At 34.8% G+C, this 14,066-nt stretch overlaps 2 protein-coding genes and 1 long non-coding RNA gene across 17 annotated transcripts; all 3 read right to left on the bottom strand.

Annotated features, from left to right (window-relative positions):
- Positions 1 to 556: 556 nt before the first annotated feature.
- LOC138342227 (uncharacterized) lies at positions 557 to 2,581 on the bottom strand. The gene is made up of 2 exons (XR_011215050.1): positions 2,442 to 2,581; positions 557 to 1,594 (listed from the first exon to the last, which is right to left on the bottom strand). It is a non-coding gene; the product is annotated as an uncharacterized lncRNA (long non-coding RNA).
- Positions 2,582 to 3,582: 1,001 nt separating this feature from the next.
- Positions 3,583 to 6,925, bottom strand: LOC101268056 (uncharacterized). Of its 2 annotated transcripts, none has more exons than XM_010318432.4 (5): positions 5,838 to 6,925; positions 5,352 to 5,592; positions 4,828 to 4,948; positions 4,545 to 4,675; positions 3,583 to 4,021 (listed from the first exon to the last, which is right to left on the bottom strand). In XM_010318432.4, exons 1-5 carry the CDS (start codon positions 6,047 to 6,049, stop codon positions 3,809 to 3,811), a joined length of 918 nt encoding a protein of 305 aa, XP_010316734.1. In that variant the 5' UTR covers positions 6,050 to 6,925; the 3' UTR covers positions 3,583 to 3,808. The 2 variants fall into 2 exon arrangements, 1 of the variants encoding a protein (XP_010316734.1); XR_011215046.1 differs by having other exon boundaries at positions 3,883 to 4,021; positions 4,429 to 4,675.
- A 152-nt stretch (positions 6,926 to 7,077) lies between these two features.
- LOC101268341 (splicing factor U2af large subunit A) lies at positions 7,078 to 13,510 on the bottom strand. 14 transcript variants are annotated; one of them, XR_011215049.1, is made up of 9 exons: positions 13,334 to 13,461; positions 11,626 to 11,673; positions 11,367 to 11,536; positions 10,205 to 10,321; positions 9,301 to 9,367; positions 8,890 to 8,969; positions 8,729 to 8,809; positions 8,055 to 8,121; positions 7,078 to 7,462 (listed from the first exon to the last, which is right to left on the bottom strand). XR_011215049.1 is itself a non-coding variant. In XM_069294478.1 (8 exons), the coding sequence occupies exons 1-5, from the start codon at positions 13,415 to 13,417 to the stop codon at positions 8,943 to 8,945; spliced, it is 465 nt and encodes a 154-aa protein (XP_069150579.1). In that variant the 5' UTR covers positions 13,418 to 13,510; the 3' UTR covers positions 7,078 to 7,462; positions 8,055 to 8,121; positions 8,729 to 8,775; positions 8,863 to 8,942. The 14 variants fall into 14 exon arrangements, 11 of the variants coding, with proteins under 11 accessions (XP_069150579.1, XP_069150577.1, XP_069150582.1 ...); XR_011215047.1 differs by lacking the exon at positions 11,626 to 11,673 and having other exon boundaries at positions 11,367 to 11,562; positions 13,334 to 13,495; XR_011215048.1 differs by lacking the exon at positions 11,626 to 11,673 and having other exon boundaries at positions 12,607 to 13,459.
- Positions 13,511 to 14,066: the final 556 nt, after the last annotated feature.

Here is a 14,066-nt window from a genome sequence, read left to right as displayed (position 1 = left end):
CGTTTACTTCAATCTTTTAACAGTTCTGTTTCCTTAATTAAGAACCATGATTTATTAATGGGGAAGGACAAAGGGGTGTTAGTACAGTTGAAGTAAACCCTCCTAAATAAACAACGAAATTGTAGCATTAGCTATAGAGAACCAAATTAAAGATTGTTTGAACTCCTAGATCTAGATACCCACCTAACTTTTGCTGACGTTTCTACCACTTACAAAAGATGTTCATAGAGGCAAGACAGACTCTTGTCATAAGGAATAAGAAATAGGACGAAGACAATGAATGGAATGGTCCCAAAGTCACTAGAGAAGATTGAATGAGTCTTATCGAAGTTCCTATGGTAAATTGATAGCTTTTGGAAAAGAAAGGAAGGCGCTATTTCAATATGTAGAGGAACATCTAAAATAGAAATCATTGATTTTAAAAAGAATTTATTATTATAAGCCACAGCTGTAAGATTTATATCACTTCTCAAAACAGTCTCAATGTCAGTATGGAATGATATCATATATAAAACTTCCTGTTGGTACTTAAAGAATGAGATGGAAGTGTGACAAATGATATAATCTAACAAAGTATATATGAAGTCAACCTTCTTGTACAATTATCGATTATATTAATTCAAAAAGTACTCATATTGACCTGTTTAACAATTACTATTACAAAGAAAGAATGCGTAGAACATACAAGTGATATAATATAATTATTTTTACTGTTCTTCAACCATTACTATCTTCCTTCTACATTATATTGCAGGAATTTAAACCTTAAGACTTGCAAACTAGTACTTCTGAATGGTGTTATCGATGATTATTTCACAAAAGAACATCAAGTCCTCCTCTCCCACCCCTGCTTTGCATATACATCACAATCTTCTCTCTCAGCGATCACACGCTAAACCTGCAGCAAACAATGTAAAGCCAGATTCTTGAATACTCCCTTTCAAAAGTATTGGCCTTTTATTATCCCTTTGCCGGAAGATTAATCATGGATGATAAACGCTTCTATGTTGATTGCAATGACATTGGTGTTGAGTATCTAAATGTCCGAGTCAGTTGTCCAATGTCTGAAATTCTCAAACCTTGCTACAGATTCAGTGTACTCACAAGACTTGCCTTGGAGGACTCCTAGTTCATTCAACGACAGAAGGCCACTAGTGGTCCAATTAAGCCATTTTGATTATGGTGGCATAGCGGTCAGTGTATGCATATCACATAAGATTGTTGATGCATGTGTATCTCTAAGTTCCTCAATGATTATGCTGCTATAACTCGAGAGACTGATTTCAAACCATCTCCCAGTTTGATGTGAATTCTTTCTTCCTACTAATGGATGATCCTTCAGTATGCTGTGCCTGATGTTCAACGTGATCAGCATCAACCGCGTGTGTCAAAAATGTACCGTTTCTCATCCTCTAGTTTAGGCAGACTCAAGGATACAGTTTCAATGAATCTAGGAGTGCAGAATCCAACTCGATTTGAAGTTGCCACAGCACTTATACATGAATGTGGAAGGGCAGCGTCCAAGGCAAATAATTCAGGCATATTCATACCATCTCTATCGTGCCATCTAATGAATTTACATCCACCATTGCCCCTAAACACCATTGGAAATGATGTTCATTTCTTTAATACAAGAGCAGCGACAGAAGATGAGATACAAGTGCCCCACTTCGTTGCTCAGCTATGCAAGGCTAAACAACATCCTCGATATCAGCTAGCCTCACGTTCACTTATGGAAATCATATTAGAGCCAGCAGGTAAGATCACATTAGACATAACTATGATTTTTATCTTTGTGCCAGCTTGTGCCATTAGGCTATATTAGGTTGATATTGAATGGGGTAGCCCTACAAGGGTGACTCCACCAAAAAATCCAATGAAGAACAACTTAACTTTCTTGGATGACCCAAGTAGAGACAGGATAAACACACTAATCACTTTGACAGAAATTGATATGTCATTATTTCAGACTAACAAAGAGATCCTAGAGTTTGCTGCTACTCCTGTTTAAAAGACGCCTTTGCCAAGCTAGCCATTATGTGATCTTCATATCCTTTTTTTAGTTTTTTATTTTTGTGGAGGTTAGGGGTTGTACAATTATTTAAGTTATATCTTCTATAAATCAGTTGCATGTCTATATCAACGTTTACTTGGCTTTGTACTTTTGCTTTTGCTTGAATGATGGAATAACATTTGACCTTGTAACGTAGAATAGAGGGTAAATGAAATCATGTACCATGTAAAATACAACAATGACATTCTCCATAGCAATGACAGATCTAGCAATACTAAAAGACTTTAGTAACAGTTCAAAACAGAGAGCAAGAAAAAAACAGTTCAGTGTAAGTAGGAGCATCCAAGAGCAGTTTATACAAGTGTAAAAAATGTTTAAAATAAATATCTGAAACACGAGTTTTTGATGGAACTAGTGTAAGACTCACCAGTATATTCTATTCAGACTAATTTTTCCGTCGTGCTAGAAGCTCAGACCCAACCTCAGCTTCTGGATCTGTCACCAAAAGAGTTAAAAGAGCTTGCTGAGAAGTATTTAGACTGATGATATACCTACTTTGAAGCTACTTAAGCTGTATGGATATGTGGATTATCAGCTAATGATTTTTAAAAAAGAGTTCACCAAGAACAACAGCAGTAAATGGCAAATAATCGAATCATCGTACAGATTCACAAAACTCTGACACAATTAAAATAAAAGAGTGGCTTGAAAACTATTGGGAATGGGCATAGGCCTATATTTGTTGAACCATTTTAAGTCTTACTTATTCAACATTCATTGATAACAAATGAGTTTCTATTTTGCATCACCCCCCCCCCCCCCCACACACACCTACACACATACAAATGGTGACATACTCAAAAAAACATAGAACATGAACATTTGGTTGGTCTAGCTGTTGTGATTTCTTTTCTTCCTTTCTCGTTCACCTGAAACCACCATCTAAGTGATTCAAGATTACGAGGTTTTAAAATAGAACCAAGAATACTATACCTGAAAGTTTGTTCAACATAAGGATTATGAGAAATGAAATACGATATGCAGCTTGAATCATGGTCCATAAAGCACTATTTAGATCCACAATTGCAGATTCCATTACTAAATGTTATACAACAAATGAGAAAACCCAAGTGGATATATAGAACATGATTAATATAACACCATCTTGGCTCCTTCCAGTAGTTATAGTGGAACCAGCAGTTCTTTAAGTCAAATGGGGGTGATATTTTCATTAAACACTTGGGATGTAAAAGATATCTTAGTTTAAGATATTGATGCACATTTGAAAATGCAGATTATAAAAATTATCTATTTCTGCTACATTAAGTTGCAACACATATATGAAAGGTTTTTTATCTTGAACTGGATCTTTTGTAAGACTACCGAGTCGCTATCATTGTGTCTAGGAATGAAACCACTTGGTAGTTCAGTACAAGGAATGGAGGATTTCTTAGAAGGGCACTTCACTCTCTTAGTAGGCCTACCAGCACAAATCCAGATAAGTCAGGCTAGCAAGTTTCAGATACCAATTTCTATCAAAAGGTAACAAATCAAAAGAGATCAAGACATGATCACAGCTTAACTTTTTGGTGTAGAAAGTATATTGTTTATGATGCTAAATAGATCTCTTTAAGTCCTAGCAAGAATAATTAAGGAGTATGAGTTTCTTGTAATGCTATATTGTACATATCCAGCACTGTTTAGTGCTGTTCTGTATAGAATTTTATTAACTTATAAGAAAAAATGAATGAATTTTCCTAACATGACAAGAAAATATAAAAGAACAGAAAAAGCTCAGATGTAGCCAAACAGGTGAAGGAAGACTGCAAAAATGGGCACAAAAAGTGCCAAGCTCATGCCAGGATTTGCCATGACAAAATCTTTGGTAATCTTGAGAACTTGTATTCCTGTTTGAATCCTTGCTGCCCATCTCACCATTCTTTCCAACTCATCTGGTGACAAAGATGAGATGACCTGCTCAGCTTTCTCTGCGTCCTCCTTTGTAAGCTTCAAATTCAAATTGTTCACTCATGTTAGTGAGTATCCAACCATCCATCTCTGAATAATTTCATAGTGGTTGAAATGAATTATTTTAGGGATGAGGATGGGGCTCAATATTTACATAAACTTAAAGGGGTTTAGCACAAATTTTGTGAAGAAAATAACTAAATGGTCATTGCATCTTGATTGTCATTACAAATAACTTATATAGAATGTTCTAATTGCTCATTACTAATTTTCAACACTTAGGAACTAAGAAAACAAACAAAAAGGGAAACTCAACAATCTTCTCATGTTGGAACCTCATGTGAAAATTTACAAAGCTGAGGCCCTTATGGAAGATGCAGGAGGCTTATTGAAATACAATAGGGAAACAGAAAATAACAACAGGAATGAAGACAAAGATAAAGTACTTTTTTCTTTTCTTCTTTATATTGTAGTTAGTTAAAGTGAGGTCCAAATGAACCTAAGCCTGCTGGCCCCAATTAGCCCAGTTGGCAGAACTTCCAACTCTTGGCATGCTATTCACCTTGGAGTAGACATCAACTTTGAAGCAAGCTCCACACATGGCTCCTTCACTATCCACTCTTGGCATTGCTTTCATCTTGAAACTTGGATGCTCAAAGCTCTTCAATCCACTTTCACTGTGGTACATGCACCCTGCCAAGATATCCATCTCATCAAAAATCAATTTTTTTTCAATGTATTTTTCTTGTTAAAAGAAGTTGTATCCCATCAGCCTCTTGTCAAGTGTAACTGGAAAAGATAAAAGACATCTTGCTTTAAACATTGGTCCAATTTGAGCTACATACCGGTTGGGAAGGGAGCAAATGATTTGAGACAGCTTCCTTTGATATGATCCACATTATCAGAGATCATGACAGATCCATCAGATGCTATTCCCCAGAACATCTTTGCAGTTTCATCAGCACCCTATACATAGACACAATTCATGACATTCAATGAAAGAGAAAAAAAGGAAATTATGTCTTAATAGAATATAATAAATGATCTATTGTATATGTTCCCTTTCAAGATTGATATCACCATCATTCCATCTCCAATTAGAGTAAGAAAATGTTGTTTATATACATTTATAGAGACAATGCACTTTCTTTTGGTGATTGTAACTGCAAGAAAGAGATAGAATCTGCTAAAATCATTTCTTTCTATCTGCCTAAGCCTTAGTAGGCAGTTATGACATAGCTGTGTTGGTAAGAGGCAACATGTACTCTAATGAATAGTTGAGGTGCTCAGCACTAACAGGCTTGAAAACTACCATTATTAAAAATTGCATATTGATGGGGATAAACTTTAGAACTAGAAAAGAACTCACAAGGGCAACAAAGACATTACCAGCCTTATGATCATAGATCACAAAGCCATAGCTACCCTCAAGTCCCTTGAGAACCTCATGAGCTGGGAATGGACCTCTGTCACGAAGGGTACGATATGCTTCACTCACAAGCATGGCCTCATTGGTACCCTTTGACAGACCATACTGCTTGTTTAGTGCCCATAAGTTATTCAAGCTTCCCAAGAAAATGCAGTATATGTCATTCAACCCACAGAACAACCTGAAAAACCAAAAAAGTCCATACATTTGTCTCATTACCACAAATAAAAAGCTGCAAAATGACAAAAGAACGAAGAATTCAAGAAATGATCATTAACATTTAGCATCCCACTACATCTTTTTGTTTATTTACTGGTGAAAAATTAAATCTTTACGATCATTTCATAAAAAATATAGCCAAATCTCAAGATAACAGAGGCATGGGTGATTTCTTTTTTCTTCTGGTGGGGGGTTAAAAAGATTCACCTTTGTTGAGCATTTGATGAGGATGGAGGTTTGGAATAGGCCAAGAATGCCTTGTCCATGAATCCAATAGAAAACCCATTGTTGGTATTTGAAGCTAAGAAATTCTTCATAGTCTCTTCAGGGGAAACAGCCTTGTTTGATGATTGCAAAGAGGCTGGGCTCTGCAGCTCCATTGGTGGATCAACCACACTTTTCTTGAAAATTGCCAACATTTTCTTTCTTCTCAAACAAAATCTATGAAAAAGTAAATTAGTGAGAAAGCACAAACAAGGTGATAAACTTTGGTACAAAATGTAAGAAATGATAAGTGATTAGATGAGTATTTATAGCTAAGAGGGTTGGAGGAGACAAAAAGTGTCAAACATTATCCATTAATAATCTTGAGATGGAGAGAAAGTTAAGTTAATTATATAAAAATGGGCAAGTGGGGCCACTGGTTGTTTTTATGGATTTTAGTGGGGCCATAGAATAAAAAAAAAGTCACCCCCCCCCCCTCCCTCCTCTTAACTTGAGGTGGATGACATGGAACCAAAAAAAATTTTTGTTTGTTTTTTCACTTTAAACTTGAGGTGGACAGTATAAAGAATATGTTAATCTTATAATATGGACAAGAGTTGGACCATTGGTTGTGTTTGAGGATTTTAGTTCTTTGGATTAAATAAATGTTTTCTTTTTCGCTTTAAAACTTGAGTTGGATAACAAAAACAATATGTTAATCTTATGAAATGGCCAAGTTAGATTAGACCATTGGTTGCTTGAGGATTTTAGTTCCCAACAAATCTTGGATTAAAAATTGAAATGGTCAAAATTTATCTATAAAAACATGAATCGACAGTGACACAAATCCTAATCAGCAAATCATACTTTATGGATAAAACTTCACTAAGTATTATATTCCCTTTTGGCATTTCTTCACGTTCTTGAATCTCTACTTCAATTTTATAGTTTTTTTTTCTTTTGGTAGTTTGAACTTTTATGTTGTCTTCAATAAGAAATGAGAAAGAGATCTGATTATTCATTCATTCTCCTTGCTCTCTTTGTGTTAGGTTAACATTAGTACTTATATTGAGATGAATATTGGGTTATTTTAACCTCAACTAATTAATAAAGGAAATGAATATTATTGAAATATCAATATTTAGATGAATCTGCAATCGAATAAAATTGAAAAGTATTAGTACTAGAAATGATTTAAAATCACATGAAATTGGTATCAACTAATAGTTGAACAAGGCTTATATTTTAGTAATATTGAGCATTATATAGATATATCCAAAATCTGGTCATTACAATAGTTTGAAACATGAAAAACTTCTCCTAATAGAGAGACTATATCAAGCAGCTCAAACCACCCACCATATGGCTGGGTTAGCGTTGCAATTGTGATGGAAGAAAAATAATTATCGAACGGCCTTGACCGCAGCTAAATGGCCGATTGCAAGCACTAAAACTATACAAGACTATAAACATGGAAGATATTCAGAAAATTAAGAGGCATAATCCTTCTTGTAGCATTTGTCTTCAGGATAAAAAATGGCAACAGCAGTATTCCCTCCAAATTTCCTGCCACCAAGTGCTGCCTTTGCTTTCGTGCAATCGATAGTGTCAGAGTACTCGAGAAATACCTGCAGTTTGAAACACAAAACCATCTGAAAGAAGGAGAGGGGGGGGATTCAAGATCGAAAAAGACTACTATAATTGTTGCGTATTATCCTGACTGTTGAAATATGGCTATATATAACACCCATGCAGGGTTGAAGTGAACTATCAAGATGTACATTACTGGCAAAATGATCAATTGATTGTGATGCTACATTCTGTGTGCATTTTTTATGAGGATTAAATAATGAGTCGTTTCAATTCTCTGTGCAGCAGATTGAGGATTAATACATATGAGAGACAGATGAGGAAAGAAAAAAATAAAAATGCTTATGCATCACTTCTTCATTCAAAAATTGCCTAAACAGTACATTCTAAGATGATCTCAAAATCTAGAGTCAAACAGTAAAAAGGAAAATAAGCGATAACTTGTAGTAACAGAGCACTTTATTTTGCCAATGTCAACCAAGAAGTGACCATGGACTTTCAATGGCAGCAAATTATTTAAACAATAAAATATATTTGCAGAACACACAGCACAGATACAACAATTGCTCAGCATAACAAAATCGAATTAATTTTTAAAGCTCGGACACGTAAAAGTGACAACATTATTACCTTCCCAAAACCATCACCATTTTTTGATCAGGTTCTGGCCGAGGAATAACAACATCAATCAAGTCACCTATAATTCAGCCAAAGGAAATCCAATACTGACTTATCAAATACTTAATTGTACAGATTGAGTAGCACATATAAAAGGAAATCCCGAAATAGAAATGGATGTACAATATATCAGGAAATATTAATAAACTGAAAGACGAGAATCCACATAAATAGGGAACACGTCAATGAAAGTAGCAGAGACTTATGAGGGGTAGTCCTATGAGTGAAATCGACATTATAGAGCAGCAGCTTGCGAGACAAAATTCGTGGCTGAAAGTTCAAGCAAGAACAGTTGAAAGTATATTGTTCCGCAAAGGTACCCAATCTTTTATCATCAATTCAAAAATGTTTCGCCCATAGAACTGAAAACTATTATAAATCCAGTTACCTTTTTCCCTTAAACTCTTCTTCATTTAAGTCTTAAATCATTGGTTCATCCAATTATGAAGGTGAGCAATCAACCATCATACTATAAATCAATTTGAAAGTGTCTCATTTTCAATCATCTTTTTTTAATAGAAACAATTTCTATGTGAACATGAGAAACAGATGGAAACAAAAGAACATATCATAAAACAAAAAAGAGATAACAGAAGATATTTTAATGAATGAGAAGCTGCAGTTACCAAATTTTTGGCCTCCTTCTTCATGTCTTCCAAAATTTCTTCATACTCTACGTCATCAAATAATTCTTGAGGGGTAATCACCTTCAAAACATCCAGAGAATGACTAACTCGTTAGCATTACTACAATATTTTACCTTGTCATTATCGGTTAAGCATAAGACCTTGGTTGGAATTTCAGCAGTCACAACAGGCCCTATCTCTGTACCAGGAATAGTCATACCACTAGCTTCAAAAGCCATTTCTGCAAGCAAGCAATGTAATCTTCAGCATTCAAAATTAAGGGAAAATGCACAGTGTCCCAATCACTTTTAGCTTATTGAGGTCAGTTTGACCAATTTTAGGAGTTAGATCAGATCAATTTATTTATTATATTGAATTAAAATTAGAGTTTAGAAGTTTCACAATAAGTACAACAATTACAATTCGCACATATCAAACTGCACGTGAACATATTATAAAATGTTAGTTAAAGTTCACTTTAGCTCAAAGCTCAAAAAGTGAAAAATGTCGAAACTTTTGGGACAAAGGCAGTATTTAGAATAATAATTTAATACTGTAGAAAGTATTCAAACCTGCATAGCTATGTGCAGCCTTGCCTGAGCTAATACACACTCCTGTTCAGATTTCACCTGCCCACTGCTGTTAAACATGATTGGAAAAAAGTTATAAAAGAGCACAGTAAATTACCAGGGAGAGGTTAAATACAGAACCACAAGTGTGGTTCCAGAAACCACACACCCCTTCATCGAAATAACATATGGAAGATATAATCAGTATATGGGAAGAAGTTAATCATCATTCAAAAGTTTACTTGGCTGCTGAACATTGTTAAGCTCAAGGCGGTTTACAAATTCTACTTTTTGAGACTGACGAAGTGAGCATGCAAGACATTTGTTTCTAAAAGCACAAGACTCTTTACTGAGCAAATAAACAAAATTTGATTCAGAATTATCAGTTGGTACACTGTTCCCAAAGATTGACAAAATTGATAAAACATCTCAGACTATCCAAATTGGCTGAAGACACACATTTCTTGGGTCGCATAATGTACTTCCACATTTCATCTCACAGGAAGGTCATCACTCATACATGAACATCAAAAACATAGTAATCTGGCAATGTACAGTATAGACCCGGATGATGTTTGAACACAAAAGTAAACAATCAGAAGAGTTCAGTTTAGAAAAATTGATTTGTTACTATAAATGATTGCTTCAGATGCCAAACAGAAATAGATGTACGACAAAGAAACCACTATAAATTCATTCTACTAAAACACAAACAAAGAGGTAATGCAAGACCTAGAGGAAATTCCAAGAGCAATATTTCATAGAAAAAAAGAGTTTAGGAGATGAAATCCGGACTAAATTACTGCAGGCCAAAATTTGTGAAAAGAAAACCTGGGAGTAAAGCGTATTAAAGAATAAAGAGTTATCAATTCGGAAATTCATATTGTTAAAAAAATTATTAGGAAACCTCTTTGGGGGTAAAGGAGAACTTGATCTTGATCTAGCTTCTTCATGAGACCGATCCTTTGACCTAGAACGGGATCCACATGTTTCACCCTTATATCTACCTCCACGATCTTGGCGCCTATAAAATCACAATAATAACAAAATGGCCAAATAAAAATGATAATCATTTTAATGTTACCATTCTCACAAAAAAAAATATTCATTCATCCAGTGTGTTACTTGTACTCGTAAAACAATCATGTAAGCTATATATATAATCCATCATGAAACAAAAGGTTTATATGTATAATTTGGCTGTGTGTTTTTCTTTAATTCTTTAATATCTAATAACCTGCCAAGAATCTGTTGCTGTGAGAAGTACAAAGATAAATATGAAATGATAAATATCGTCTTTTTTTCTTTCTATTTGCACTTTTCCCACCTATCCAGTTGTGGAACCTTATTTTGAACATATTTTGGGTTTAAGATATGTGATGCCAAAGAATGTCAAGGAACTCCTTGGGCGCTGAGCAGATTATGGAGAACCATTCCTGCATCTGTCTGTTAGGTGGTGCAGAAAGAAAGGAATCAAAGATGTTTCAACAGAAGAACTGCACTCTTTGTCCTCAAATAGAGATGCTTAGTTAGTTAGCTTTTCAGTGAATGTATAATATGCATATGAAGAGCACTCTATGGCAGATTCCGTTTAGTTTATTACAAAGTTGAACAAATTTTGTACTTGGGACATCCTACTGTAGTGTCCAGAACAGCCTTAGTGCTAATGTTGCCCATTGATAGAAAGCTTTACTTATCAAAAAAAAATGTATAAAATAAAGGAAACCAATCAAAGAAATATTCTTCTTATAGTTGAAACAGCAAGAATTGTCTTATGTTGGCCAAAATTACAACTGTACAAAGACTTCCAGCTGAGAGCCGAGTGCCTTGATTTTCCTCATGGAACTGTTTGTGTTAACAAATCCTATATATTAACTATCCTCTAACTATTTATTTCTTCAAATTGAATGTAGCTATAACATTTGGAAATTAGACAGAACATAATAAACCATGAGGGAAGTATGACCTATCAATTCAAAATAGACTCACCCCCTACCCCACAAAAGAACCATCATAACAAATGGAAAGATCTAAAAGCTTATGCATACAAACACTTTTCCTAAAATGACCTGTCAAATTTATGGTTCCTGGAACGGCTGTAATCCTCATTGTCGTCATTTCTTCTGTGGCTCCTGGTGCTTTTATCCTTGTAGTCCTCACGCTGACGGTGACCGTGACGGTATTGATCTCCAGAATAATTAGCCTTCACTCTAAAGTGCTGCGATCCATTAGACTGGCTCTGGAGAAGCTCAATTAGACGATATTCTGAAATTAGGCCATAGCAGCAAGCAAAGAAATATATGCTCACGAGTTCAGGAGATGACATACAAACTAAAATTGGCCTAACTGATCAAAATTCCCAATCAAAAGCTTCTTCTATGGAGTTGACAATGTAGGAAACAAAAAAGAGACAGGTTATTTTAAGTAAGAGTGCTTGAAATTAAATCGAATTGCATGAATACAACATGCAGATTTTAATTATTAAACATCAAATACTAAAGTTCCATTATATGTCCAACCTAAGTTGCTCGGACTCAGGTGCACAGTGGCGGATCCACCTTGGTACAACCCCCTTCGACGGAAAATTATAATATTTATACATGATTAAAATAATATTTTATGTATATATAGTAGATGTTGAACCCTCTTCGGCTATTCCGAGTCTATTTCTATGAATTTTGAACCCCCTTATTGAAAATCCCGACTCTGCCACTGCAGGTGCGGGTGTCCGATGCGGGTGCGAATCTAGAGGTCCGATCCTTCATGATCTAATTTTTAAGATTTGGGAATATGGATCCAGGTGCGGGATTCGCCTAAAAGTAATTGAAATATCTAAAAAATAGAGTTATAAATTAGATATTATGTGGAGAACTTGAGGAAAATCTTGGAAGGAGATTAAAGGAAAAAAGAGTAACATAGAAATTTCTATATAAAAGGTATTCCATTTTCTTCAATTTTGCCTTAGCTTTTGTATTGATTATAGAAATCATTAAAACTATCCAAATTCCCATCGATTTTGGTCAAAATACTCAAAATCGGTTGGCCAAATCGGACATGAATCTCACACCCACACCCAATCACCCATGTTGTGTCGACACGGGTGCGGCACCTAAAGTAGATAGTCCAAGCGACTTAGTATCTAAAACCATTGTTCCATAATATATCCAACACCATTCTACATGGTTCCAGGATATGTTTAGCAACTTTAAATTGGCATAGTAGATAAAAAGTATGGAATTGCTACATGGGGGACATAATTTTTAAGTACTTCCTTTTACCTTTAGTATGATGATGCACTAGTCAACATACCTGTAGCTCAACTAATCCACCGAGTACCTTCAATTTCTCACTAGCACATATACCGGGCAGCTCTTTTTCCACCAAAACTTAAGAAGTATTGGAATAAACCACCTACTTCTTTTTGTCAACATTACTCTCCCATGATAGACACCAAGGTCGATTACTACTCCAAGGTAACTCTAACACCCTTGGCTAATACTTTCTACTCCAACGTTGTCAGGGCTAATACATTTTAATTTTCATTCTCGAAGTTCTTAGAAATGAGAATTTCTATCAATTTGGGGTTGCATTTTCTCTTCAGCCATAACCATGTGGCAATGTAACATAAAAATTCCATTCGCACACAACCATTTCTCATCCTACAAATTTGGTAACTCAATAACCTGATATCCATAAACCACCAACACTTATTCCATTCAGGTTACCGGTTTTGCTAGAGTTATGTACCCACCTAATCTCTACACAACACAAAAAAATTGTCCTACTGGAGCTTCAAGTCGTAATCTTCATCCAACTAACTGTTGCTTGGAATAAAATAAAAATATAGCACTCTTTCTCAGATTAAATTGATTTAGTTCACGTCCAAGATCACCAGTACAATAGAAATTTGTCGTCACTTCTTTCGTTAGGTCAAATTACTAGATTTTGTGATGATTCTATCAAATTATTCAAGCAAATTATGAGCAATTTGAATCAAATTATGATATGGTCAGAAAATTTTAAGAGAAAAATTGACCTCGTGATGATGCGACTTCCGATCTTTGTAAGAATACGGAGACGATCTTCTCCGATCGTCATTTTTACTTTCAAATCGAGGCATGTCAGTAGTTTTGAATCTTTGATACCAAATTTTGATGGAAACGAGAATTGGGAAAAAGTTTGGATTTCGATTTTGAACATCCGGGTAATAACTTAGTGGGCTCAATTTCTCTCACAAAAATTGGGCTAAATGAGGCCCATATTTGAAGTAATTGGGCTAAATGAAGCCCATATTTGAAGTGATTTGGTTCATGGGCTAAATGAGGTCCATACTTAAGTGATTTGGGCTGAATTTCTCTCACAGTTTTTGTTAATATATATAAAATTGTTCTTGTTCTATCTCTCTAGCTTGAGAAAGGCAAGGGGGGCAAAGAGAGAGAAAATATTATATGAAATATATACATTATCTAATTCATACTACATGTTTAGATAGTTTGGTTAAATTCCTTATGAATCATTGGTTAGTTGGTTAAGAGTTAAGTTACGTTATTTCTTTATATTCTGCATAATATAATATTATCTTTGGTAGCATTATTTGTTATGTATAACATTTAATACAATATTTGGTATGTAATTTAAAAACATTCACAACTAACACATATGTAAAATTAATGAAATTTATGTATTGTTTTGCGTAGAATATTGCTAAATTCTACTTAACTACGTAATTCATATATGTAAATATAGTAGTAACAATATATGCATAACTC

The sequence above is a fragment of the Solanum lycopersicum genome, chromosome 2 (assembly GCF_036512215.1).
Source record: "Solanum lycopersicum chromosome 2, SLM_r2.1".
NCBI classification, from domain to species: Eukaryota; Viridiplantae; Streptophyta; class Magnoliopsida; order Solanales; family Solanaceae; genus Solanum; species Solanum lycopersicum.
Note: the sequence above shows the minus strand (reverse complement) of the source record. Positions and strands in the feature narration are given on the sequence as shown.

Coding starts and splice junctions, on each gene's coding strand:
- LOC101268056 (XM_010318432.4), bottom strand. CDS start 6,049: ATGTTGGCAATTTTCAAGAAAAGTGTGGTTGATCCACCAATGGAGCTG. Junction 4,949..5,351: donor GTAATGTCTTTGTTGCCCTT/GTGAGTTCTTTT, acceptor GTCTATGTATAG/GGTGCTGATGAAACTGCAAA. Junction 4,022..4,544: donor AAGTTGATGTCTACTCCAAG/GTGAATAGCATG, acceptor TTGAATTTGAAG/CTTACAAAGGAGGACGCAGA.
- LOC101268341 (XM_069294474.1), bottom strand. CDS start 11,623: ATGTCATCTCCTGAACTCGTGAGCATATATTTCTTTGCTTGCTGCTAT. Junction 9,368..10,204: donor TCTCCTTTACCCCCAAAGAG/GTTTCCTAATAA, acceptor CATGTTTAACAG/CAGTGGGCAGGTGAAATCTG. Junction 8,970..9,300: donor GGCTGCACATAGCTATGCAG/GTTTGAATACTT, acceptor GCTTGCTTGCAG/AAATGGCTTTTGAAGCTAGT.